The sequence below is a fragment of the Capricornis sumatraensis genome, chromosome 11 (genome assembly GCF_032405125.1).
Source record: "Capricornis sumatraensis isolate serow.1 chromosome 11, serow.2, whole genome shotgun sequence".
NCBI lineage: Eukaryota > Metazoa > Chordata > Mammalia > Artiodactyla > Bovidae > Capricornis > Capricornis sumatraensis.
This window is the reverse complement of record NC_091079.1, coordinates 46,121,956-46,139,268: the sequence shown is the minus strand read 5'-3', so window position 1 is coordinate 46,139,268 and position 17,313 is coordinate 46,121,956. Positions and strand designations below refer to the sequence as shown.

The window sequence follows — 17,313 nt, the reverse complement described above, 5'->3', positions numbered from 1 at the left end:
TCACTCCAGTAGTCTTGCTGGGGTGATCCCATGGATAGAGGAGCCTGGTGGGCTACAGTCTATGGGATGGCAAAAGAGCTGGGCATGACTGAACAACTCAACAATGAAACAACCCCCATAGGAAGAGCAGGATGCTCAGGAAAGGGACCATTTTTTTTTTTTTACCCCTTTTAATACTCTCCTAGCTCCCAGGGTGGTGTGGGCACAAGGAAAACTCTCAGTCACTTCTTAAGCAATGGAATTGGACACTATGACCTGGGAATTTATTGTGAGATATTTTTGCAACAATTTTCTGTTTCTGTCTGGATTTGCCAATACCCTCCACAAACAAGTTTGCATCTTCAAAGCATATAATGGATGGTGATGTAATTAGCCATAGGGGAGAAAACACCCCCAAATAATATTTTCAAACGAATTCATAAAGTGGATAAGCCACAAGTCGATAATTACCATTGCTTGTAATTTAGGAATTGACTCCTGAAAGTTTATTCAAAGTGCATCTGTATAATGACATCGATTCCCACACTTCTTCATGTTGCAGGCTCAATGCGCATTAATTGTTCCCAAGTACAGGGCCAATTATACACACACATGCGCACACTTAACCATGAAGAAATGTATGAATAAATGTGATTTTTAAAATACTTACATATAGTATAATAATATATCGTGTAAGTATTACATTACGCTGTTACTACAGGCATCTCTTGTCTATTGTGCTTTGCTGCACTTAACAGATATTATACTTTTTATAAACCAAAAGTTTGTGGCACCCTTATATCAAGCAAGTCTATTGGTGCCCTTTTTCTAAAGTGTTAGTAAACCTCGTGTCTCTATGTCACATTTTGATAATTCTCTTAATATTTCAAACTCATTCATTATTATTATAATAGTCATGGTGATCTGCAATCAGTGATCTTTGATGTAACTATTACAATTTTTTGTTGTTGTTTTGTATTTTTAATTAAAGTATGAACTTTTTTTTAGACATAATGCTATTTCACACTTAATAGGCTACAGTATAGTGTAAATGTAACTTTTTTATACACTGGGAAACAGAAAAAAAAAATACATGTGATTTGCTCTTTCATGATGCTTGCTTTTTTGCAGTGGTCTGGAACCTAACTCACAACATGTCTGAAGGGTGTATATTATTAGTATAATGTACTACATAAGTATATAATAAATATTTGCTTTTTATAAAATAAAATTTAGGCTACACTCTGCAGCATGTGAGACCTTGCTTCCCTGATCAGGGATCAAACCTGTGGCCCCTGCATTGGAAGGCAGAGCCTTACTCCCTACCTTGCCCTGTTGTACTGAATTTTAACTTGTGATGTAACAACATCATTTAAAGAGGAAGGAGACAAGAAGCTAAGTGCTAAAATTCTTCACAGGAATACTGTAGCACTTCAGGAAACAATGCACATTTTCTGACACTGGATGGTTGGGTATGACTGAATTTTAACAAGAATTTTTTTTTTTTAAGAAATTCACATATTCTGGCTTTTGCAGAATGTCTCAGTAGAGGAATTATAGTATTTGAAATGTGGAAAAGCTGGAGCTAAACACTGGTCCTGGTGCCCACGCACCCACCCAAAACATCCAGTTCTCATAGGAAAAGGTGCATTGTTGAAACTGGCCTTCTCTCTGGGGGTCCTGTGGAGTGAAGGAACTTGGCAGGTAGGAAGTGGAATCCCCATTTGTCAGCTTCTGTTCTGCACCCAGAGAACCAGGAAGCTCCTTCCTTCAGTGGCAGAGCACACATGTTGGTTGCCTTGTGGGAGGAAATGCCGTGGCTCCTTCCTGAGTAGAAGATGAGGCCAGTGGGAAGCACGACGCCATGCTGGGAACCATATAAGGCACTTCTCGGCTCTTGTCACCATCGTGAGCCCCAGACAGATCTCAGAATGTCCTAGAATGCCTCTGCCTCCTGAGGCTGGCCAATTCTAGTCCCAGGTTCCATATTCATTTGCAGACAGGAGAATTACCCTGCATCCCATACCCAATGGCAATGTTCCCCAATGATCTGGAAACAGCTGAGCTTTAGGAGTTGGAAACCCTGCAGAGTGTGTATATGTGGCAGGGATCCCCCTCATTATCATTCCCCTCTGAGTACTCTGAGCTCTTTCCCAGCATGGAGTCCCTGGGACATAGAGGCTTATATGTGAGCTAAGTTGCTTTAGTCGTGTTTGAATCTTTGCGACCCTTTGGACTGTAGCCTGCCAGGTTCCTTTGTCCACAGGATTCTCCACTCAAGAATACTGGAGTGAGTTGCCATGCCATCTCCCAGGGGATTATCCCAACCCAGGGATTGAAGCCATGTCTCTCGTGTCACCTGCATTGGCAGACAGATTCTTTATCACTAGCGCCACCTGGGAAGCCCAGCGGCCTGTATAAGGTACTGTAAAAGTGACTCTTGTTCCCTTAAGAGGTGGTGTCCCTGAGCTAGGTGATAGCTGAAATCAGAAAGCTTATAAGAAAAGAGAGCTAAATAGGAAAGAGAAATGAGTGTTCCAGAGTCTCTCCTACAAGAATGACTTTATGCTGTGTGTCTCATAAAATTACCCCAACCACTCTGATGTGGGTGTTAGTTTTTCCATTTTATAAATGAGGAAACAGAGATTCAGAGAGAAGTTAAAGAATGCTTGGTTTCTCAGCTAATCAGAAGGCCGAGGGTGGGGGGAGGGGCAGGGGAAATCTGCTGGAGGATGCTGGCTTCCCAAATGACATCAGCTGATACAATCAAGATTTTAAAAGCCTTTTTCCTGTGAGCATTATTATTTCTAAAGAAGAATGCATTCCCAGCCTCAAGGGTGATGGAGCTGGCAGCTATGACCCAAGAGTCACGGGGAAAAAGGCAAACCATCAACATTCTTTATAGAGATAACACATTCACAGGACAAAATGTAAGTTCTTAAAATATTCGGTGAATAGGAAGCTGTTTGACCTGGCATCTCCCACAACCATTTACTGTAAAAGGGGCATCTGGCATTTGCATGCCTTCAATGCTTCCTTTGGTTTGTCACTGGGACGCTAAACTAACCCAGTGCCACTAAATTATTGATTAAATCCAGGCCATTTGCAAAACTCCAGCTGAGGCTCAAAAGTTCAGGGACTGCAGAAAAGCAAAAAAAAAAAAACCACCACAGTGAAAAATAAAGACAGAGGGAGACTGAGTGGAGGGGCTCTGCAGTTGTCCCTCTGAACCTCCTCTTGTTGGGTTTTGTTTTCATTACCCGTTTCCTGGTCTTGTCTTTAAGGAATGGCTTGATGAGCGTGTACAGGGCATGAATGTACCAGGGCTGGTTGACAAAATGGACTCCTCCAAAGCGGGCAGGAAAGCTGTCCTGGGTGGAAAGAGAGAAACACACAGTGATCAGCACACATCACAGGTTAGATGGGCACAGCCGGACCACCTCCTTGAGGGCCTACTTCTTTTCAGGAATTGAAACATCAGCAAATGGTGGAAGAGAGAGGAAACACACCTACCTCCCGTTTGTTAAGGTTCCCTCTGTTCCCATCATGTCTCTGTTCCCCTGCAACTCCACAACTAAGATATCATGCATCAGGCCTGTCATTTCTGAGTCACAATCACGTGACCCCCGACACTGCACTGGGACACTTGCAGCCTGGATGGTGAAGGGGCTGGGATTCTCCGTGGCATCAGAGAACCCAGGCTTTAGTTCTCATGAGCCCTACAAGAAGGCTCTGTTTACCCTCATTCTCTGCTTTGCTGCCCCAGCCCTCCCCGGTGAGGGATCATTGACCATAACTAAACCTTCTGGGTGATGGAGGCTGTGTAGGAAGCTGGTGGAAAAGGATTTCAAAGGCTGTTCAGAGTTGGGGCTCCCTGAAGTCCTTCAAAGTCTGACAACGTCTAACATTTGTGGCTTCTTTTTCACCAGTTTCAGAACTAGCTCCTTATTTCATCCCGGGACCCATCCTCCCCCAGTAGGTTCCAGGGACAGACACATGCTCACTGATGGGCTAGCAGACTCCCCTAACTGAGGTCCTCTTTTCCTGCAGATGAACACGTGAAGGGTGTATATTATTAGTATAATGTACTATATAAGTATATAATAAATATTTGCTTTTTATAAAAAAAATTTAGTTTTTTAAATATAGGAAATATAAATACTTTTAAAAATGTTTCTAATTTTAGAATCCAGCTCAGGGCATAATCTTAGAAACCGAGAAGCTGCTCTGGGTGCTAATTAGACCCACAGAACAAAGGACCTTGATCATGAACCCTGAGCTGGTCCCACAGCACCAGGTTCTGTGCTCCTGAGGCAGGGCTTCTGAAGACTGCATTCATTGTGGTTAATGGAATTAAAAAAGAAGGAACATCTAACGTGATTCGAATTGCCAAGCATTATGGCTATCAATTTTACGGCAACAAACATCTTTGTAGAACGTTAGCAAGATGGAGTGAAAGCAGAAGTCTCCTATCTGAGCTAACAGTTCAGGCCACTGGCTGCTCTTTGCAGTGTATGAAATGCCCTGTGTGGATCTTTTTTAGTAACAAGGAAAGAGAGCTATTAACTTTTTTCAGAAGCCTTTGAGTCTATAGGCTCCCTGGGCAATTTCTACACTGAGACCTAGTTTCCAATGTAAGTACATGGAACTGTGCTTAAAGGTTGACCTTTAAAAAAACTTAATAATAATTTTGCCTCTATCTAGACAAACAATAATTTTGCCTCTATTTATAGACATTTTACGGGCTTCCCAGGTGGCACAAGTGGTAAAGGACCCACCTGCCAGTGCAGGAGACACAAGAGACATGGGTTTGATCCCTGGGTCAGGAAGATCCCCTGGAGGAGGGCACGGCAACCCACTCCAGTATTCTTGCCTGTAGAATCCCATGGACAGAGGAGCCTGGTGGGCTGCAGTCCATTGGGTCGAAAAGATTTAGACACGACTGAAGCAACTTAGCTCGCATATAAGCCTCCAGAGTTGGACACAACTGAAGTGACTTAGCACACACTCAGACATTTTACAGAGTACAAAGTAGTATTTTGAAGCTTAAACTAGACAGTTTCAATAAAAGGTCTTCGTTTTGAGGGTCTTTGTGTATTTTTTGTTTCGTTTATTCTATCTTTTGAAAACTTAATGAAACCACCAAGTAAGGGTGGGAAGACTGTTTATATCCATTTGTACATTTGTCAAGATTTCACACTATTTCAAGTGCAAATTCAGAAAGGTAGAAGTTCTTAATAAGATTTTCTTTTCTCTTTTAGGTGCAGCTTGGGATCTAAAAATTCACTGGTTTCTTAAAAAGAAAGACCTTTCCCAGAAGTTTTTTCTTTGCAATGAGTGCTAAGCAATAACCTCAGTCTTTTGGAGCCTCTTGAGCTTGTTAATTCAGAACTAAAAATAACTGTAATTCATTGTCTTACATGCTACACGTGGGTTCTGGGGCTGCAGAAGAAGAATGAAAGTAAAGGATTTATCTGTAAACCAGGGTTTTAGAATCTTTTCCAGTTGTGAAAGGAAGCAGAATCCTATGGTCCTGGCCCCCACCCACCATGTCCTCTGCCTGCCTTTTGTTTGTGGAAAACTTCAGTCAAAAAATACATTTAATCAGAGAAGTGAGAAATGTGGAAACAAAGGAAAATAGGTCAAGGAGACTAAATAATAATAATATGGTCATTAAACATAGTCAAGGATCTTTAGCTCTTTCTCCAGGGCTGTAGATAATATTCTGAGCCATGTCCTGTGAGCTGTCTTGTAGATACTCCAACATCAGGTGGAGAAGGTAACTACATGATGAGCAGACTGTACCTAGGACAGGAGCTGCCACCATTCCTAGAACTGGCCACAAAGAAATGGAACAAATGGGCCCTGGAACTGAAGATTAACTCTACCTAAAACAACCAAGATGATGCTGGTCAGACCACCCATGACCAATTTGAAGACGACTGTCAGAGCTGATTGCTATTTCTGCATGTAGCCCCCCTCCTTCTGTCCATAAAAGCTCTTGCCCCACTGGCTGCCACTGGTCGGGGTGGGAGAAGTAGGCTTTTGGACAAATGTCTGTCACCCTCCCCTCCAGTTGTCAGCATCTGAAATAAAGCAACTTTCCTTTCTACCAACCTGGCCTGTTTATTGGCTTTTGAGCAGTGAGCAGCCAAACTACACACACTCTTTTGGTAAGAAAACGGCCAGTAAGAAGGTTTTTATTTCTCTTGAGAGTCTATTTATTAAATTTCTAGTTTGGTAAAATGGAAGAAAACCCTGTAAATAATACTGCAGAGGCACTAGGTAAAATCTCAAAGAAAATATTAACCTTAAAAAAAAATCTAGAGAGTCTTAATTTTAGTCTATGGAAACTCAGTTCTCAAAGATAGCAACACTGTCTTCAGAAGAGACTGAAAGAAAAAACAGCTGAGACTTGCCAGTTGTCTGTGGATTCATCCTGGTTTTGAGTCTACAATCTTCAATGTGTAGGATTTTATTGAAGTTGGCTTCTCATTCAGGTTGGCAAAGAAATATGTACAGTAATGCACGTAAAATCCTATGCCTTGATTTTGAGGCTTTCACACAGGCTTGCTTTTCTTCAGGTCCCTTCTATAAAATTCAAATGAAGGCCCCTCTGTACAATAAGTGTGCTCAGTCACTCAGTCATGTCCAACTCTTTGCAACCCCATGGACTGTCACCCACCAGGCTCCTCTGTTCATGGGATTGTCCAGGCAAGAATACTGGAGTGGGTTGCCATTTCCTCATCCAGGGGATCTTCCCGACTCAGGGATCAAAGTTATGTCTCTTGTGTCTCCTGCACTGGTAGGAGTTCTTTACCTGGAGTGGATTCTTTACCACTAGCGCCGCCTGGAAAGCCCATTTGTGTAATAAGGTCAATGTGTAAATGTTCCTAGTATCCTTGAATGAACCTGACTGCATTATTCGTAATGGGGTGAGTGTGTGTGTGTGTGTGTGTGTGTGTGTGTGTGTGTGTGTGTGTATTATGCACAGGGAAAGGTGAGGGGGAAAAAAATTAACAAACACAACCATCTTTTATACAATGCCCATCATTGTTACTCATTTTGCCTAATCTCATCAGCAAACCACAGATAAAGGAGAAATAGTCTGTCCCACAAATGTCTCCCAGGACCCCAAGGGATCCACTATCCTCACAGAGGTGCATTTCTTAGGGGCTGGAGCAGACTTATCTCAAGACAGTAAACTTTGATACTATGACAGTATAACATTTTGTTTTTTGAGTTCTTGGCAACTAAACTCTATGCTCCAAAAACATACTCCAGGTTCAAGAAAATGGCATCAACCATTAGATTCTTGGGGAAAAAGGAGCAGTTTTGGTCCCTTGCTATTAGGGAACTCATGATTTGTGAATTTTAAAATTTGTTTTGCAGGTATGCTTGTCGTCATCCATATAGCATGATTCCCTCTATCTCTGGTTACGCCTTTTAGGTATCTTATAACACCATGAAATTTCTGGTCTCAAACACTTCTAAATCTATGCCTAGTGTTAGGATAACCCAACTGGCACAGCAAAAACAAAAGAAAATGGGAGTCGTTTTTGTGCATTTCATGCATTTATCAGTAAAAATAAAATATTTCACATTATAAAGATATTCAAATCATAAAACATCTTTCCCTCTGTTTATTTTAAATTAATTTATTTCCTTATTACAAAAAATTTACCAATTCTAGAAAAGTACAAAATAGATTTAAAAAGCATTGGATATTAAAAATTCCAACATATGGAGGCTGAACAACACGCTTCTGAATAACCAACAAATCACAGAAGAAATCAAAAAAGAAATCAAAATATGCATAGAAACTAATGAAAATGAAAACACAACAACCCAAAACCTGTGGGACACTATAAAAGCAGTGCTAAGAGGAAAGTTCATAGCAATACAGGCATACCTCAAGAAAAAAAGAAAACAACTCAAATAAATAACCTAACTCTACAACTAAAGCAACTAGAAAAGGAAGAAATGGAGAACCCCAGAGTTAGTAGAAGGAAAGAAGTCTTAAAAATTAGGGCAGAAATAAATGCAAAAGAAACAAAAGAGACCATAGCAAAAATCAACAAAGCCAAAAGCTGGTTCTTTGAAAGGATGAATAAAATTGACAAACCATTAGCCAGACTCATCAAGAAACAAAGAGAGAAAAATCAAATCAATAAAATTAGAAATGAAAATGGAGAGATCACAACAGACAACACAGAAATACAAAGGATCATAAGAGACTACTATCAGCAGTTATATGCCAATAAAATGGACAACGTGGAAGAAATGACAAATTCTTAGAAAAGTACAACTTTCCAAAACTGAACCAGGAAGAAATAGAAAATCTTAACAGACCCATCACAAGCACGGAAATTGAAACTGTAATCAGAAATCTTCCAGCAAACAAAAGCCCAGGTCCAGACGGCTTCACAGCTGAATTCTACCAAAAATTTCAAGAAGAGCTAACACCTATCCCACTCAAACTCTTCCAGAAAATTGCAAAGGAAGGTAAACTTCCAAACTCATTCTATGAGGCCACCATCACCCTAATACCAAAACCTGACAAAGATGCCACAAAAAAAGAAAACTACAGGCCAATATCACCGATGAACATAGATGCAAAAATCCTCAACAAAATTCTAGCAATCAGAATCCAACAACACATTAAAAAGATCATACACCATGACCAAGTGGGCTTTATCCCAGGGATGCAAGGATTCTTCAACATCCACAAATCAATCAATGTAATTCACCACATTAACAAATTGAAAAATAAAAGCCATATGATTATCTCAATAGATGCAGAGAAGGCCTTTGACAAAATTCAACATCCATTTATGATAAAAACTCTCCAGAAAGCAGGAATGGAAGGAACCTACCTCAACATAATAAAAGCTATATATGATAAACCCAGAGCAAACATTATCCTCAATGGTGAAAAATTGAAAGCATTTCCCCTAAAGTCAGGAACAAGACAAGGGTGCCCACTTTCACCGCTGCTATTCAACATAGTTCTGGAAGTTTTGGCCACAGCAATCAGAGCAGAAAAAGAAATAAAAGGAATCCAATTTGGAAAAGAAGAAGTAAAACTCTCACTGTTTGCAGATGACATGATCCTCTACATAGAAAATCCTAAAGACTCCACCAGAAAATTACTAGAGCTAATCAATGAATATAGTAAAGTTGCAGGATATAAAATCAACCCACAGAAATCCCTTGCATTCCTATACACTAATAATGAGAAAGTAGAAAAAGAAATTAAGGAAACAATTCCGTTCACCATTGCAACAAAAAGAATAAAATACTTAGGAATATATCTACCTAAAGAAACTAAAGACCTATATATCAAAAACTATAAAACACTGATGAAAGAAATCAAAGAGGACACTAATAGATGGAGAAATATACCATGTTCATGGATTGGAAGAATCAATATAGTGCACATGAGTATACTACCCAAGGCAATCTACAGATTCAATGCAATCCCTATCAAGCTACCAGCGGTATTTTTCACAGAACTAGAACAAATAATTTCAAGATTTGTATGGAAATACAAAAAACCTCGAATAGCCAAAGCAATCTTGAGAAAGAAGAATGGAACTGGAGGAATCAACTTGCCTGACTTCAGGCTCTACTACAAAGCCACAGTCATCAAGACAGTATGGTACTGGCACAAAGATAGAAATATAGATCAATGGAACAAAATAGAAAGCCCAGAGATAAATCCACACACCTATGGACACCTTATCTTCAACAAAGGAAGCAAGAATATACAATGGAGTAAAGACAATCTCTTTAACAAGTGGTGCTGGGAAAACTGGTCAACCACTTGTAAAAGAATGAAACTAGATCACTTTCTAACACCATACACAAAAATAAACTCAAAATGGATTAAAGATCTAAACGTAAGACCAGAAACTATAAAACTCCTAGAGGAGAACATAGCCAAAACACTCTCCAACATAAATCACAGCAGGATCCTCTATGATCCACCTCCCTGAATACTGGAAATAAAAGCAAAAATTAACAAATGGGATCTAATTAAAATTAAAAGCTTCTGCACAACAAAGGAAAATATAAGTAAGGTGAAAAGACAGCTTTCTGAATGGGAGAAAACAATAGCAAATGAAGCAACTGACAAACAATTAATCTCAAAAATATACAAACAAATTATGCAGCTCAACTCCAGAAAAATAAATGACCCAATCAAAAAATGGGCCAAAGAACTAAACAGGCATTTCTCCAAAGAAGACATACAGATGGCTAACAAACACATGAAAAGGTGCTCAACATCACTCATTATCAGAGAAATGCAAATCAAGACCACAATGAGGTACCATTTCACACCAGTCAGAATGGCTGCGATCCAAAAGTCTACAAGCAATAAATGCTGGAGAGGGTGTGGAGAAAAGGGAACCCTCCTACACTGTTGGTGGGAATGCAAACTAGTACAGCCACTATGGAGAACAGTGTGGAGATTCCTTAAAAAATTGCAAATAGAACTGCCTTAGGACCCAGCAATCCCACTGCTGGGCATACACACCGAGGAAACCAGAAGTGAAAGAGACACATGTACCCCAATGTTCATTGCAGCATTGTTTATAATAGCAAGGACATGGAAACAACCTAGATGTCCATCAGCAGATGAATGGATAAGAAAGCTGAGGTACATATACACAATGGAGTATTACTCAGCCGTTAAAAAGAATGCATTTGAATCAGTTCTAATGAGATGGATGAAACTGGAGCCGATTATACAGAGTGAAGTAAGCCAGAAAGAAAAACACCAATACAGTACACTGACACATATATATGGAATTTAGAAAGATGGTAATGATGACCCTGTATGCAAGACAGCAAAAGAGACACAGATGTATAGAATGGACTTTTGGACTCTGAGGGAGAGGGAGAGGGTGGGATGATTTGGAAGAATGGCATCGAAACATGTATACTATCATGTAGAAACGAAGCACCAGTCTATGTCTGATACAGGATACAGGATGCTTGGGGCTGGTGCACTGGGATGATCCAGAGAGATGATATGGGGTGGGAGGTGGGAGGGGGATTCAGAATTGGGAGCTCGTATACACCCGTGGCAGATCCATGTCAATGTATGGCAAAACCAATACAGTATTGTAAAGTAAAATAAAGTAAAAATAAAATTTTTTTTAAAAAGCATTGGAAAAATTAGAAGATACAAAAAGGAAGAAACACCTACCATCCCACTGTGAAAGTCATACTGTTACTGTTTTCTAACATTCAGGACAGCCTATGTTATGTTTTAGTAACACACATCCCCTGCTCTTTATCACTGAAAACCATAAAGATGTATTTCTCCCTCACAGGAAATGTCCTTGCTGGGTGGGCAGGAGCTGGCTTGATTTTCTCAGCCCAGGACGCAGCCTCCCTGAGTGCAGTCGCTCTGCTCATCACACTGCGGGAAACCACATGGGGATCACAACTTTGCTCTTAAGGCTGGTGGCCAGAAGTGACATGCTTCAGCTGTCACAGGCCCAAACCGTGCCTGCATCCTAGGGAATCAAGAAGTAGAATTCTACCTCTGGCTGGTAAAGACCACAAGCATTGATGAACAGCACTAATGATTACCCAAGCTCTCCTTCCCTTCCCCTCAGTTCCTTCATTATTTATTTATTTATTACTTATTTGGCCACACCGGGTCTCAGCGGCAGCATGTGGGATCTTCAATCTTCATCTGCATGCAGAATCTTTAGTTGTGACAAGTGACATCAAGTTCCCTGACCAGGGATCAAACTCAGGCCCCCTGAATTGGGAGTGTGGAGTCTTAGCCCCTGGACCACCAGGGAAGTCCCCTTCTTTCTTTCTAAATGGGATAATATTTTTTTACATTGGACTTAATTGATGGCCTACTTGATGCTTGTGAAATAATATCAGATAATCAGTATCAAATAATAAAAGTTAGAGTTTACAAAGGAAGATAAAGTAAGTAAGCGTTAGGGGAAAACAGAAAATTGCCTTTCTTTAGTGTCTTTAATTTTTCACTCAAAATCAGTTTAGACCTTGCACCTCTTCAGTGTGACACATACATATGATTGTATGCCTACAGGACAAACTGGATTATATTCCTTAAAGCACTTGGCAGAAATTGTCATTGTCACGGCTTTCTAGGATTTTGACTCCTTTTCCCGCTTTCTCTGCCTAAGCTCTAGTTACACCCTAAGTTGCTGAGGTCAGGTTTGTTTTCCTTGGTGTCCTTTTTTAATATTTACAGTCATACCTCTAATATTTCTCTTCAGAATTGTAGTGACACAAGAGGTAGCTTGGAGTGCTAACATCACTATAATCAATCCTTCCTCTAGCCCTCAAGTCACACAAATACATGCGCACACTGGACAAAGTAGCAAGCATATCTTTCAAACCAGTCCCCAAGGCATTCTAACTCCACATTCAAAGAGTGCTACCTCGAAATTCCTCTTAAATGGAACACTGATTCAATGAATGACGGGAAAATCTGAGGTCAGGATTCCCTCTTTGCTTTTTGAAAATTCAGAGAAGGCTATTCTCATCCATCTACCTTATTTCCCTTTATCAGATAAATAGCATCACCTTTGAGTGTTATTAAAATAAGTATCTGATGCCAGGGAGAGTAGAAAGTAGAGTAACACTGACTTAAAGGAAGAAAGAGCCAGTGACCAAGAAAGTGATGGCGTAATAAGAAATAGGTTTGAACATGTAGGAAAAAAGGATTTTAAGAATTTGGGAAAGTTGGTTGAGTGGGATAAATTCAACTAGGAAAGAGGAGACAGAGGAGCTTCTACTGTACATTCTATTGTTCGTAAATGTAACAGTGGATTAAGTATTAGAGATGTGTTTGTTTTTATTGTGGAAAATAAGAGGGTGAATCAGAGTCACAGCAACATGGGTAAGGCATGACTTTTTCAATGAAGTGCCAGGTATGTGGGCCAAAAGACGATAAGTTAGGTAAGTGTTAGTCACTGAGTCATGTCTGACTCTTTGTGATACCATTGACTGTAGCCTGCCAGGCTCCTCTCTCCATGGAATTCTCCAAGCAATATTACTGGAGTGGGTTGCCGTGCCCTCCTCCAGGGGATCTTCCTGATCCAGAATGTGGGCCAGGGGAACAACCAGTGAACTCAGGACTGAGGCTAACTAAAGAATCAAGGTCAACTCCCTGGAAGGAATTCCCAGGGAGACAATAACTGATAATGCCCTGTTTGATGGATTAAAGGGTAACAAAAGAGATCCTTGTGGTGATGAAAATGTTCTATCACTGGACTGTGTCCTTGTCAATATACTGGTTGCTCTATAGCTCTGTAGTTCTGCAAGATGTTGCCAGTGGGGAAAACTAAATAAAGGTTATATGGGATGTCTCTGTTTTATCTCTTAGAACTGCATGTAGGTCTACAATTACTTCAAAACAAAAATTGTAAATGTGATTACTGTGAATATTTCAAACTCTCCCAAATAGTAGTTGCCATTTTCTTAAGCATAGTAGAAACATTGCTAAGGCTGATCTTTTCTGCCTTATGTGAAATGTTAAACAAAAAATGTGAGAGTTGGACCATAAAGAAGGAGGAGTGCTGAAGAACTGACGCTTTTGAATTGTGGTGTTGGAGAAGACTCTTGAGAGTCCCTTGAATTGTAAAGAGATCAGACCAGTCAATCCTAAAGGAAATCTCAACCTTGACTATTCATTGGAAGGACTGATGCTAAAGCTGAAGCTCCAATACTGTGGTCTCTGATGAGAAGAATAGACTCATTCGAAAAGACCCTGATGCTGGGAAAGAGTGAAGGCAAAAGGAGAAGGAGGATGAGATGGTTAGATGGCATCACTGAGTCAGTGGACACAAGTGAGCAAATTCCAGCAGAGAGTGAAGGACAGAGGAGCCTGGCATGCTGCAGTTGATGGGGTTGCAAAGAATCCAACACAACTGAGCAACTGAAAAACAACTATACAGAAGCACATTCTAAGAGGCTCTTCTTAATTTTCTCTGGGAGTCTTGGACAGCATTAAGTGATTCTTGTAATCCATTAGAAATACCCTTCATGTTTAAATGGACACTTTATTTTCACACTGGCACTCTTCAAGCATCACTCAGATGCCTTTTCTCGTGTTTGATCAGGATTGAGGAGCAACATTGTAGAGGCAAACTGTTTCCTCTCTATTTCTTTGACATTCAGATACAGATGTTACAGGTGGTCGTTGGCTGAGTTTCCTGCTGGGTGATGAAGTACTTGCTCCTGTGACTGGCTAAAATTTGAAATGCCTGCAGGCTAACATACTTCCAACAGGGTGTAAGACATGCCTGACCTCAACATCACGGTGCCCTGAGAGGCTTGGGGAGCTCTTCTCACTCTGTCTGCCCTCTCTCCCATCCTCCTCCTTCTACTGCTCTTATGTGGAAATTGGAATAGGACCATTCAAATTCACAAATACCCTCCCAACATCTATTAAAATTCCTCTGAAACCCAAAGGCAAAGAAGAAAAGAGAGATGATGAGCATGTGAGCTGTCTTTTAGAGTGTCTGCCTCTTCCTCTTTGGTAGCTCTGAGCATCTCCTTTCATTCATAAAGCTGCATGTATGTGGGTCTGCAAGCACCACGAAGAAACGAGCATGGAGTTAGGATTTATCTCTTCAGTGCGTGCATGTCCTACTAATGATGCCCATTTCCCACATCAAAGCAGACAGATAAAAACATTTTGAGCAACATAAATCGGCTTCACTGATGCAAGAGAGCCTTCTAAAAATGCTATATTTCATGGTGATGGTTTTCTATTACACCACGTGGTACTCATTAGTGTGAAAGTCACATATCCACCTATTTGCAAGGAAATGGAGAACTCATGCCATAGCAGCTACACACCAAATGCTTTACATACATCAGTTGAAAGTAGGAGAGAGAACAGACTGTGCTTATTGAGGAAGCCACTGAGCTATAGCTCCCACTGACTATGAACTATGAATTTTCTTTGAATATATGTTTCTGGAGACGGCAATTGCAACGCACTCCAGTATTCTTGCCTGGAAAATTCCATAGACAGTCCATGGGGGTTGCAAAAGAGTCGGACATGACTTAGCAACTAAACAACAGAAACCAAAATTGTTCCTGGAAGGCGTCATTGATTTCTGAGAAGCTGTACCAACTCAGTGTTCTCTTGGGGGTAGGAAGGGCTTGGGCTCTTTATGCAGGCTCAGAGCAGAACATGTGAGAGGTTGAGATTCTTTCTCTGCAGATCCTAGAACCATTATAATCTTGTGGCAATTATTCTAAACAGAAAAGGTAAAATTGCCCTCTGTCACACCAGCCCAGATCAGCAGATCAAGCTCAGAAACTTCCCTGGCTACAACCGATGCCTTGTTCCTTGCTGTTCTTTTCAATTCGATCCTGCTCAACAGTTCACTGGCAGATACTGAGCTCCTCTTATGAGTGAAATGCAAGGGTACAGGAATATAGACCTACTCCTGTCTCTAACTCATCTATTGTCCTGTGGGAGAGACAGGGAAATAGAGACACTTCGTGTGAGGGAAAGACGCAGAACTCAGAGGTTAGCTTCTGTGGTTTATGGTAGTTTCCTGTGTCTGTGTGCTCAATCACTCAGTTGTGTCCAACTCTCTGTGCAATTATGGACTGTAGCCCACCAGGCTCCTCTGTCCATGGGATTGGCCAGGCAAGAATACTGGAGTGGGTTGCTGTTTCCTGCCTCAGGGGATCTTCCTAACCCAGGGATCAAACGTGGGTCTGCTGCTTTGGCAGGTAGATTCTTTGCCCTAATGCCACCTGGGAAGCCCTATCATAGTTTCCTGGAACAGAGCAAATAGACAGCATAGAAAGCCAGGCGGAGATCAGGGAAGGCTGAAAATCCTGCAGAAGCCAAATAAGAAAGCTTTCTATAAAGAGCTAACCAAAGATTTGGTGATTAATAAATGTATGTGACTGTGTTTGAGAGTCTTCAAGGGTTTATTTGCCACCAGAAATCCCTACGTTTTTCCTAGCCCCACTGTTTCCTAAGAATGAGCTTGAATAGATAATCTCTATTTCAAGAATTAAAAAAATAATAATAATTTAAAGGAACGAAAGGAGGGAGAAAGGAAGAAAGGGAATTAGATTAAAAATTATTTATCTCGTGGTATGTGCCTATCAAATTTTTGCCAAGACAACAGAAAATGTGACTAAAATTTAAAGAGTGTTCAAGAGGGAGGGGATATACATATGTCATTGTGGCTGACTCATGTTCTTGTATGGCAGAGACCAACATAACATTGTAAAGCAATCTTCTTCCAATTAAAAAATAAATTAAAAAATAACGAGTATGATATGAGATAAGATATATTGAAATTTCCTGGTAGATACTAAGTGCTCAAATTTTAGCTATTAAAGTACCTTTATTGATGTTAATGTTTTCTCTTAAATTACAATATATCTATTAAGACTCTAATATCTTAGTGCACTTACTTATTACAAGTGTAGTTACAGATCAAAGATATTTGTGTCATTAAAAGTAGAACATCTGCCAAAAGTTTACCCTAATTTCTACCTCACACATGGTAGACAAGTTTTTAGAATATCAACTGTATGGTTTTTTTTTTACTTTGTACTTAATAGAGCTCCAAATAGGAGGACTGCATTCTTCCGGGGTTCTGGCAGTCTCATTGCTGGCCAGGCCAGGTGTCCAAGGAGGTGACTGTCCTCAAGGGGGTGACCGTTGGGAGGAGAGAAGGGGCAGACAGCACACCCATCCAGCCTGGCCAGTCTGCATCAGCAGAGCTGAGCTCAACCAAGTTAGTTAGTCAGTTCAGTCACTCAGTCGTGTCCAGCTCTTTGGGACCCTATGGATTGCAGCATGCCAGGCTTGCCTGTCCATCACCAACTCCCAGAGCTTACAGAAACTCATGTCCATTGAGTCGGTGATGCCATCCAGCCATCTCATCCTCTGTTGTCTCCTTCTCCTCCTGCCTTCAGTCTTTCCCAGCATCAGGGTCTTTTCCAATCACTCAGTTCATACATCAGGTGGCCAAAGTACTGGAACTTCAGCATCAGCAGCAGTGCTTTCAATAAATATTCAGGACTGATTTCCTTTAGGATTGACTCATTGGATCTTCTTGCAGGCCAAGGGACTCTCAAGAGTCTTCTCCTACACCTAGTTCAAAAGCATCAATTCTTCAGCTTTCAGCTTTCTTTATAGTCCAACTCTCACATTCATACATGACTACTGGAAAAACTGTAGCTTTGACTAGACAGACCTTTGTCGGTAAAATCAAGTCTCTGCTCTTTAATATGCTGTTTAGGCTGGTCATAGCTTTTCTTCCAAGCAGCAAGCATCTTTTAATTTCATGG

The 17,313-nt window shown here is 40.7% G+C and overlaps 1 protein-coding gene across 1 annotated transcript in view; it reads right to left on the bottom strand.

Moving 5' to 3' along the window:
* CLVS1 (clavesin 1) overlaps positions 1 to 17,313 on the bottom strand; it is a 147,065-nt gene that overhangs the window by 26,913 nt on the left and 102,839 nt on the right. Inside the window, exon 3 of the mRNA XM_068983840.1 lies at positions 3,240 to 3,350. Within this exon, the coding sequence (XP_068839941.1) occupies positions 3,240 to 3,350 (111 nt within the window). The remainder of the gene's footprint in view (positions 1 to 3,239; positions 3,351 to 17,313) is intronic.